General features: G+C 46.2%; 1 protein-coding gene across 1 annotated transcript in view; it reads right to left on the bottom strand.

Annotated features, from left to right (window-relative positions):
- MYCBPAP (MYCBP associated protein) overlaps nt 1-9,855 on the bottom strand; it is a gene marked incomplete at its 5' end in the record, with an annotated part of 13,679 nt that extends 3,824 nt beyond the window's left edge. The window contains 16 exon segments of the mRNA XM_010083452.1: nt 1-124; nt 612-727; nt 1,472-1,593; nt 2,438-2,722; nt 2,902-3,048; nt 3,618-3,805; nt 4,327-4,516; nt 4,866-4,977; nt 5,602-5,702; nt 6,401-6,516; nt 6,776-6,926; nt 7,662-7,777; nt 8,091-8,265; nt 8,770-8,962; nt 8,964-9,136; nt 9,731-9,855. Coding sequence (XP_010081754.1) covers nt 1-124; nt 612-727; nt 1,472-1,593; nt 2,438-2,722; nt 2,902-3,048; nt 3,618-3,805; nt 4,327-4,516; nt 4,866-4,977; nt 5,602-5,702; nt 6,401-6,516; nt 6,776-6,926; nt 7,662-7,777; nt 8,091-8,265; nt 8,770-8,962; nt 8,964-9,136; nt 9,731-9,855 — 2,434 coding nt within the window.
- Between the last annotated feature and the right edge of the window lie 612 nt (nt 9,856-10,467).

The raw sequence follows: 10,467 nt of genomic DNA, 5'->3' as shown, positions 1-10,467 counted from the left end.
TTCCCTGCTGTCTTTGTTGTTCTTTTTTTGCCTTCCTTATCTCTACCATCAAATGACCTTCTCTCTTCTTTTCTAGTGGTTACTCTGTCTTCCCTTCCTCCTTTTACAGGCTGCTTTACTTCCACTACAAAAGAAAGAATTTCAGTTACCCAAAAGCAACATTTTCACATCCAGAAGACAAGCCCACCACACTCACGGGTGGAAGTATATTACTTTTGCAATGTATTTTCCTTTTTTTAATAATCTGAGCTGTACTGCTCTGAAAAACAATACTTGACGAGCACATTGTTTAAATAAGGAACAAAGACGTCACAGACCTGTATCAGAACAAGCCTGTAAAACAGCTGATAGTGAGACAGGGTTTTCTGGGTTAGTCTGGGTGAAAACCATGGCTACATCTAACTACATTAAAAGCCTTATTTGTGTGGTGGTTTTTTAATGACACCAAACCACAGATCGCAATTAGTATCACACAACCTGCCTTTTTTTTTCTGATGCACTTTGTCATAAAAGCTTTGAGGGGAAACTGCTGAAGTTGCCATTCCACTTGAAATTCAGCACGTTTTCTGGATTTCCAACAGGCCAGTTGCTGTGCTCAAACTACCATTTACCTGCTTCCTCTGGAACAACGTCGACATAGGTGTCCTTCTCCGGCAAGCCAAGCAGGGATCTCAGCCTCAGAGAGTGACTCACCAGACCATCAATTGTTTCACGCCACAGCTGGAGACTGAGAAAAGTGTCAGAATCAGAAGGGAGACAAGTACAGCAACAGCCATCTTGCTTTACCTTGTGCTCAGGAGTGAAGGCACCTTACAGCTGGGAGCTGTTCTGTCCAACCAAACCAATAAAATAGCACCCACCATCTAAAAACCTGTGCAGAGGGATGCTGAAGTACTTTCCTCATGTCTGAGCCCTCTGAGATTTCAATGGTTTGCAAACCAATGGGCTCATATGGACCCATAAATATTACTGTGAAACTAGGTCTCCTGCTCTTCAGCATGACGCGTGGTGGTAAATCAGCATCGACCTGCTCTCTGTCTCTGCCGAAAGGAACCTGCACCCTTCTAATTTAGAAGCAATTAGAAGCTGTTCATATGTTTACAGTCTGAAAGCCTGAGTAAAGAACAGAGAGACTGTATGAGGGAGGATACAGTTACCTAAGTTAAATGGTACAGAAAATTACCCAAATGTTTCATTAATATAGACTAGAATAATCTCACCAGAAATAATCTTGTATACTCCCCAAAATGACATTAATTTAATATTCTAAACTTATCTCCTGAAAAAGTAATGGCATTTGGGTCCTAGACAGCTGCTACAATTAATCTATTAAAAAAACCCACAGTGTAAAGACAACTTCTAGACCTCATATAATTATTTGCACTCTGAATCACAACGCTTGAAACAGAGCCTGCTAAGGCTGTTGATCACACCATGCATTTACAAGCTTTATCTTGCAAAGGTAACGCACCAGGTTTGATACAAAAGGTCTGACTGAGCTGGCCTCTGTTCAACACACAGCTCCAGCGCTGCCTTATTGAGCTGGGTCAGTGCTGCTTCTCGCTGCTCCTCGTTGGGGATTGACTTTATAGCCTGATGTGAGAGAACACACAGGGTTCATGAAGTGCGCGCTTCTTCCCAGTCTTCGTTCCCAGTCTGTGGACTCTTGAGCTCAAGGGAGCACACCAGGGCTCTCTCCCTGGACACCAGTCTGAAACCAGGCTGCACTGGGTACTTACACACCCAGATGTGGCCTCCCATACATCTGTGATTTGGCCAAGGTGCACACACAACCCAAGATTGGGGGAGCAATCCCAGACCCCCCCAATCAGATTCCCAGTAAGCCCCTTTGCAGCTTCCCAGGTTTGCTGGATAACAGGGATTCCAGCAAGCTAGAAGGCCTCGAAGTAAAGATCGGTTCTAAAAGCAGCAGAGAGGTTTCCAAGAGAGCACTACAGAAAAACTCTGCTGACAGAACCCAAACCACTCTTGCTAATCTAGGGAGGTCTGTACTTTATCCACAGCCTGTCAGGAGCATCCCTCGAGTGCTCTGATGAATAGGAAGGACTCTCCAAGGAGAAGCCCTTGGGGAAGCCCCAGGAGGCTGTAGGATTGCCCCCTGCATTCAGTCCTGGGATGACAGAAAGCTAATGGGGGGGATGAGCTTAAATTATCTATTACATTGTGTGGTTCTCTTTTCTTCTTCACACAACAGCCCTCAAAGTCTCCCTTGGGAATCTCTTTCCAAGAGCACTGAGGGTGTGGTCAGCAGAGCTGAAGCGCTTCTCTGTGACACACATCATAAATTATCCCTAACCCACAGCACATTGGAAGCAGACCTTCGGGTGGGCTCACACTGGGGTAGGCTGGGCTATTTGCAGGGAAAACAAAAACACCATCAGCTTGTCACAGCACTAGACGGAACAGGGATGACCACCTCCTTAAAGTCCTCGAAGGAGAGGTTCCATCTGGTGGAGCCTGGTTCTTCCTCCTCCAGGTTTGTCATTTGACTCTGAGCCTCCTGAAGTGTGTTCTTCCAGCCTGTGACCTCTGCACTGCTGCTCTGAGAGCGGAGACCCTCCGAGGCACTCTCCTGGCACTGTGTGTCCTCCGCAGTGCTGTTCTCGCCCGAGGGCACTTTCTCCTCAAAGGCTGAAGGAACAGTCACATGCTGTCTCCACAGTTCATGCAGCTGCTTTACCACTCCATGCTGATAATGCAACTGCGATAATGGGGAAAAGGTAAATAGTGAAACGAGCTCTGCCTTTCCTCTACAAACCTAACAATTAAAGCCACCATGGCAGACTGTGCCAGCCTCCAGAAACCCAGGGATGTACCAGCCCCATGGGTCTTCCGTCCCCGCTGTATCAGTTGCGTAGCCCATCAAATAGCAAACATCACCTTGGGGTTCTTCCGGTGGAACAACTCTTCCTCTGTGACATAGGCATCCACAGGAGATGGGGTGCGCTCTGGGGTCCGAATTCGGGCAAGAAGTTCGTTCAGAATCTCTTCTACTATAGTAGCACCTTCTCGAGCACCCAGGTCACTCTGAGGCACCACAACAAGCAGAACATGTGTGAGTCCCCGTTCCATACGCAGACACGCAAACAAAATCACACCCACGCTAGTAACCATATGTACACATTGTACAGGCTTACAAGGACAAGAATAACTGCAAACCCCGCTAAGCAGAGCAATACTTACAACAGCTTTTCAAATAAACCCTACAAATCCTCCCCCAAACGATACTTTTCAAAGCGTAGTATAATTTTCAATTTATACCTTAGCTGATATCACAGTGTACGACACATGATCCCAACCCACTAAGTAACTAACAAAATTAATTACCAACAGAAAATTCATTCTCTAAAGGACCAATGTGAACAGTTTAGGAGACACAATCACGTCTTTATTTACAGCATTACAATGGGCTACAGAGTTCTTCCATTTAGCAAACCTGCTCAAGTATATGTACAAACGTCTGTAAATAAATAATCATCTGGCTCTCAGCCCTAATTACACAGCAATAAAAATACCATGTCATCCACTCCCACCCTTATTCTCTATTTGCATATTAAGTACAAAGCTCACAGTTACCCAGTTACACGCTTGGTTACCTCCAGTTTCTCTCTGAGGTCAGCCAATTTATCTTCATACACAGCAATTCCCCAAAGGGTCACCTGCAGCAGAGCTCCTCCTAATAACAGAGGATGTGTCCTGAATTCCCAGGCCTCGCTGAAAATGCCTGCTCTCTCTGACTTGAAAAGAAAGGAAAACTTCCTAGTTTCTCTAGGCAAAATTACACCTGAAATAAGAGAGAAAATGCATCGGTCTGTGAGAAACCACCTGGTTAACTTGACCCTTTTCCAACCCCACCCTGAGTGTCCTTATTTCTGCATAAGACTCCTTCCCCAAGCTTAGCTGGTTATCACACTTCATCCAGCTATTTTCCTCCTTCCAGATTTACTCCCAGTCACCAGGTTACTGAACTGGTGTTACTTCCACTGCACGTTCCTTTAACAGCAAGCTCAGTATTCTCTGTGGCAGATTATACCCAGTTCGCCATCAGAAAATGATTCACTTCTCAATATTCCGCCCATTTACACTCAGAGCAGGAGCCACCTCCTTTCCTTTAAGTCCCACAGAAGGGATGCGCTTCGCACAGCTCTTTCGTGTGAGTCAGCTCTGATGCCCAGGGTGGCTTCCTAGGGAGAATCACCCAACAGGCTTGCTCTGCCATTTGTCACACTCAGCAGCTCAGAGAACTCCTGAATGTGTGCTCTCTGGTCTCTATACAAAGGTTTCATTAATCAGCAGCTCTCATACCTGGCCTGGTATCAAAGTAAAAACACGGCATCCTCTTCCTCTCGGTTTCTTGGGAGGGAATCTGCTGGGGAAGCCTCATCCAGTTATACCAGATGGCAGTTGTGCCATCGTTGCTCACCGTCAGGGAGCTTTCTGCTTTCTCACCAGCCAAAGTCTCAAAGGTGAGCCGGGCAGCAATGCCAATGTCATCCTACAAGGAAGAGGAAAAAAACAAAGATAACAACTTCTACTCGATCTGGCAGGATTTATCTTGCCTGAAGTCATATCCCAAATACGGGGTTGAGCCATGGTAGGAGAACTCGTAAGGCATGTCCAGCAAAGTGGCCACTATAGAGAGCGAGCCTGGGAAGCTGAGCTTCACACCACAGACAGAGCAAGCCCTTCTGCTTCCAGATCTGTCCAGAGCAAACGTAGGGATAATCGATTATGCTCAGAATAAATCCCCATTCTCTGGCCTAGGAGTGACAATCATTGTACAGCTGTGACTTGGGAACTCAAGCAGGCTTAGCTTGACTAAACAATAAAAAGCGCACAATTACCCTGCAAGAAGTGGTGCAGTTGATCCAACGAGCTGGCTGACCACAGAAATTTAAAGATGGACCCCGTACTGCTTCTGGAACCACACTGGGGTTGTCCCTTGAGGAGTCACTGCTAAAGAAATAAGAGTCAGTGTTTTCGTGGAGTGAAATTCACTTTCAGAGAGGGGAGAACCAGGGGTGATTTACAAGACCCTAGAAGAAATAATCCCCACTAATGCTCTTCCACATCATCTCCTTAGGGTCAGAGCCCTGCAGATGTGGTAAACTCCAGACAGCCACTCGTCACCACCAAGGACAGGCCAGCCAGAATATTAAATGATGCCTGCCTAAGGAAGGCCAAGACTGAATAAGAAGAGGTCCTCGGGTTGTGCCTGTTACAGATGGACAGGACACCAAAAAAAGGCAAATTAATGATGGAAGTGTAAGGCTGGAAAAAGACAACCAGATGGAGGTCCTTTAGAGCAGAATCCCCACCCTGCCTAATGGAAGCTCTGGAGCCACACAGAGGGAAGACTGGAGGAAGGGCCTCAAAAAGCTTTTCTCTGATTCTTGCTCCTTAGGCACAAGGCCCCAAGGCACAAAGGAACTGCTTAATTCCTAAATCTGGTGATTATAATATTAGAATATGCCTTTTATTTTGCCCCAGTGGAGATTCCTCTCTGTTCTGGATAAGAACAGCTAAGGACTTGTGGCACATACCCAAAATTCTTTATTTCTGCCATGAACTAAAACTTACAGGGTCTCAGATTGTTCAGAAGTGGTGGAACGTGGAAAAGGCTCTGTCGAGACAGATGTGAAAGGCTGCCCTTTACCAATCACCTCCAGTCCATCCAGATCCTGGACATATAGAAAAACAATCAACCCACAATTACTCTCTTTATATAGAAGGGAAGTTAAAATACCAGACAAATGTACCAACGGAGTCAAGTAAAGTGAAGCTGAAACATCTTGCCCCTATGATGGTTTTTAGAGGTATCCAATGAATGTTTAGGAGACACAGGAAGGAACCAGTTCAGGGTCTCCCAAGAATCCTAGATGACTGCACTCCCCGCTGCAAAAGCTTCATGGATAGGAGAAGTCCCCTTCACACACATTTCTCATCCCCAGAGCCACGTTTTACAAAGAAAAAGGTGAGGTTTGTTCTGAGGAGGAGCTACCTGCCTTCAGATTATTTCAGATCCGTGTCTTCCACATGGGTAAAAGTGCCATCCTTCTGCCCTGAGGTACTAAATCAAAGTCCTACACCAGTATTTGGCTGGGTTTTTATTGCCTAGGTCTTCGCAGCTGCATGCTGCTGGTTTGGAGTCCTATTCCGAGGCTCCTAGACCACTCCATGCAACACTTAGGCAGGCTAGACAGCTCTTTCATGGGTGTGGCCCTTTGGAAATGTGGGAAATTCCAAGAAAAGTACTGTGGGGCTCAGTTTTAGATTCCTGATGCTTTTTCAGTTCCAGTTCTTGGCAATTTTATGCTACTCTACAGCATCTGACAAGAGACAAGAGATGCAAAGAATGTCCTTGCTCCTCTAGTCTTACCGGTTTATAAAAATCTAGCTCCTGTAGCACAGATTTTAGTTCCTGACGTCGATGTTTCAGGAAAAGACTCTTATCCCAGGTTAGCTGGAAAGGGATCCTCTTTGGAGGCTTCAGACCTGTGGAAATACCCACACAAGAACTCACTGGCTCCATCCCCACATGCCTGCTGATTTCACGTTCTGACAAACTTTGGTCTCATGGTGTTTTAAAGAGGAGGCCCAACACATGACTGGGAAGTAGGTTCTGCTGCAGCTGTCAGAAGGGACAACTATAATGTGAGCCTCTGTACTCGCAGGAGTCACCATTTAATTCTGCTGCTCCCTCCACACTTCTACCCCATTTCTGTGGAACCACCTCTCTGCGACGTTCCCTTACCCGTTTCCATCCGGACAGTGCGGGGTTTCCCCACATGAGTGACTGGCTCTGGGTAGCCACGTTCTGTCTGAGTCAGTGTCATCGTCAGACCAGTGAGTTCATCTCCAATACGCTCAGGCTGGCTCCAAAACTCGCTTCCTCTTCGGTAGCCCTAGGGCAGAAAACAAGGCTCTTGCTGACGCTTTCAGAGGCGTACGGCTGCCTGATATTTTCACAGGGATTAGAAGCTAAAAAGAAGAAGGGGTCTAACTGCTTATACAGCTATTCTAAAAATCTATAAATTACCACTTTCCACAGAGCAAGCCAAAATTTCTATCAGGCTGCTATCAAAGACAAAAGAAGAACTTTATTCTATCTAGTGCTACATGAAGGTTGAGTGATATTAAAACAATGCTTCACACAAATGCAATTTCTTTGATAGTGCTATAAATGTCAAAAAATAATTTTAACACAGGATACTCCCATAATCCTCCTGATTTACCCATACCCTTTTCTCCATGGCAATCACTAAAATTTGAGCCTGAAGCTATCAGGCCTTTCTGTCCCTGGAACAGCAATTGCAGCATGTCCCCATGCCACTTCCTGATAGGTGTGTGACATTCTTTGGTGACAATCAAAAAATGGCACTTGCCCATCTACAGCAGTTTGTTAGCAAGGAGCCAAAGCACACCATCACTTTCCTCTGGTGAGTATGGATAGCACAGTTCACGTTTTTATTTTTGAAATCACTGAAAGCTCTGCTTGCACACTACGCTGAAGGACTCAGAGTGGCTTTGATAAGTATCTAATGACAGGTCTTCAGAGGTGTTACTCATAACAGCAGTGTCTTACTTAGCTCTTTCACAAGAACAGAGCAATCGGGATGCAGAGGAAGTGGGGCTCTCACCTTTCCAGGAAGCAGGGCATGGAGAGCTCGGTCAATGAGGTCACGTTCTTCCTGGATTTGCCTGTAATCCTCTGAGGTGTTCATCAGCAATTCACTCTCTGGCCTCTGAAGAATTCCTGTAAAGAAGGAACGTCAAATCATTGGTGCTGCACTTCTGAGCACACCCTTTACCACTACTATTGTTCACATGTAACCTCCTTACAGTCCCCCACCAAATCCCCTCTCCTTCCCCCAGGCAGCACCATCAGCTCCCCTCCCCACAACACCCACGGCCACTAGCCCTAGCAGCATGAGGAGCTCTGAGAACATGGAAGTAGACTGCAATGGCAACAGGATTAACCCCGGTCGGCTATGACCTTTAGAGTTTGTTGTGGTGCCATCAAACTCCCCCACCTGCACTGAGAATGTAATGGAACGAGGCTTTCTGACCTCCTAGGTATTTCTCCTGCTTTTTCCTGACTGCCATATTATGGTGCCAGTTCTGGAGAGCTTTGTGCTCTGCTGGTGGGGTCTGATGAACCTTTTTCTTCTTCTCTCCTCCATGGTCCTCTTTGAAAGCTCCTGCAGTAATATCTTGACGAGAAGCCTCAATAATATCTGCTATCTGAAGAGAAAGGAAATGTTAAATTAATCTCTCCATGCACACACTGCCACCATGAGAATGGGAGAGAGGAGAAGAAAATAATTCTTCAGATTGACAGTACTTTTACCCAATCACTCTGAGGGGAACAAAAATGGGGCACTAGGAACATACTCAGAACCGGTGGAAGGATTTTTCTGAGTAATCAGACTCGAGCAATAGCATTTCTGCAACACCAGCTCTTCCCTTGTGAGCCTGATGCCATCAGCAGAAGCACATATGGAAGAGGAAGCTTCAGTAATTCTTCCCTCCATGACCTCCTCTTGCACAGAGGACTTCAAAACCTGCTGGTGCAGTTTCTCTGAAAGCAAGCCCTCCTCCAGAGTATGACAAGGCTGGGAAAACCACACCCCAGGCCTGATCTGTTCCTGATAGGTGCTGGAAAGCACCAAAAAGTACTATAGGCACTGCACTCCACCGCTATAAAAAGTGCCGCACAGCAGCATTTTTGCAACTTCACAAACCAACCTGAGTGTTTCCTCTGGCCAAGGCTTCCATCTTGAACTCCTGAAGGCTCCCCAAAATGTGATGGGGGAGAATCTCTTCACAGCCATCACCAAACAGTCCTGGTCCTACAACACACACACAAAAAAAACCCCCAAAAAACCTCAGAGCCAGGTGACTAAAGCTAGGCTTAGCAAAACCAGAACCCAAAGATGAGATGTTTAACCCTACCAGAAAAAGTCGGTGGTTCCCTGGGTGCCTTTGGGAAATCAGGATATGCTACGAGGAGGTGCATCTCCTTCTTTGTCTCTATGGGTCGATACTTTCGAACCAAGTATTTCTTCCTAACTGGAATTCTGCCAGCATCATGGGGAAGGCGTGGAGCATGGAGCTTCGGAAAACAAAGAGCCACAACGCAATTAGGTACATCCTGACTCACCTTCATTCCTTCTAGGATATGCAGAGATGTCATATCAGTACAGGCTGTTTCTCCTCTAAGAGGCACGTTACATGACTGCAGAGATAGCAGCTTAGTCACTGTCTTACTTTTCTGGACTCTGCTTTATAACTTGGGTAGGGAAAAGAGAGTTTTAAATAATTTTCTCAATAATTTCCTGCTATGCCACTTGGTGTCAAATGCTTCCGCTCACACAGTTTGACCCGAGTTTTGGAAGTGACGCCGTGATAGTTACCAAACAACTGACAGATCTTATTAGACCAGAAAGTTGGAAACATTAACTTTGAAAAGGCAGATGACTTATCTTCCACTTGAAAAGATTGTGTAACGATCGATAATCCTTTACTTTTAGCAACTGAACCTGATGATCCAACAAGTCAGAAAAAGCAGGACAGACAAAACGGAATGAGAACTGAACTCCAAAAGCGAGTTTCAGTTTAAGTAAATGGACAGCACCTTCTGTTAAACACACAAAATGAAAGGAGGGTGGCAGTTCAGGTAGCTGTTTCTATCAGTAAAAATACATACTTTCTCCAGGTCTTCCACCTTAATTGCAAGTGCCTGGATGTCATCTCCTTGCAGAACAGAGGAAACGGGCTCAGGCTCTTCTGCAATTGTTGACGAGGACAGTTCATGTGTTTTTTCCTTCTTGTCTGAAAAACAGACAAAGAGACCTCCTCTTCAGTCTCCCAAGCAAACCCCATCTTCCTCTTTCATCCTGGTTATTCATTAACAGCTGAACTATGTTTTGTGCTGTTGTTTCAGGTTACACAGAAAAACTAAATTCAGCATCTCTTATAATTGGAAAATCAAACTCTGAGAAGGCACAAGGACCAAAGTGGGTCACTAGGATTCAACCGTCTCTAGATGAGAGACAACAGATGAGACAAATGCAGCCTGTGCTTCCTGCAGGTAGAAGAACAAATTCCAGGGAAGTTTCCTACTCCAGCTGCAAGAGCAAGCACACATCCCCCACACACACACTCCCCACGCTCACCAGGCACAGCTCAGCCACCGAGAGGGAGCTGCTGCATTTTCAGAAGCTCCCGAATATCCAAACAGCTCCTAAGCAGCAGAACCCCGGCAGGGCCGGGCGCAGGGCAGCCCCCAGGGGTTTGCTTCTCCCCTCACCCTCAGCCTGCCAGGCCCCCCAGCTCCCTGGCTCGCGGGGCATGGTGTAGCCTTCCAGGTAACCAAAAATAAATAATAACAATAAAAGCAAAGGGGGGTCACTGCGTGGGGAAGGGGCTGCTCATGGCGGCTCC

The sequence above is a fragment of the Pterocles gutturalis genome, unplaced genomic scaffold (genome assembly GCF_000699245.1).
Source record: "Pterocles gutturalis isolate BGI_N339 unplaced genomic scaffold, ASM69924v1 scaffold44800, whole genome shotgun sequence".
Taxonomy (NCBI): domain Eukaryota; kingdom Metazoa; phylum Chordata; class Aves; order Pterocliformes; family Pteroclidae; genus Pterocles; species Pterocles gutturalis.
The sequence above is the reverse complement of the archived record's forward strand: the minus strand, read 5'-3'. Positions and strand labels throughout refer to the sequence as shown.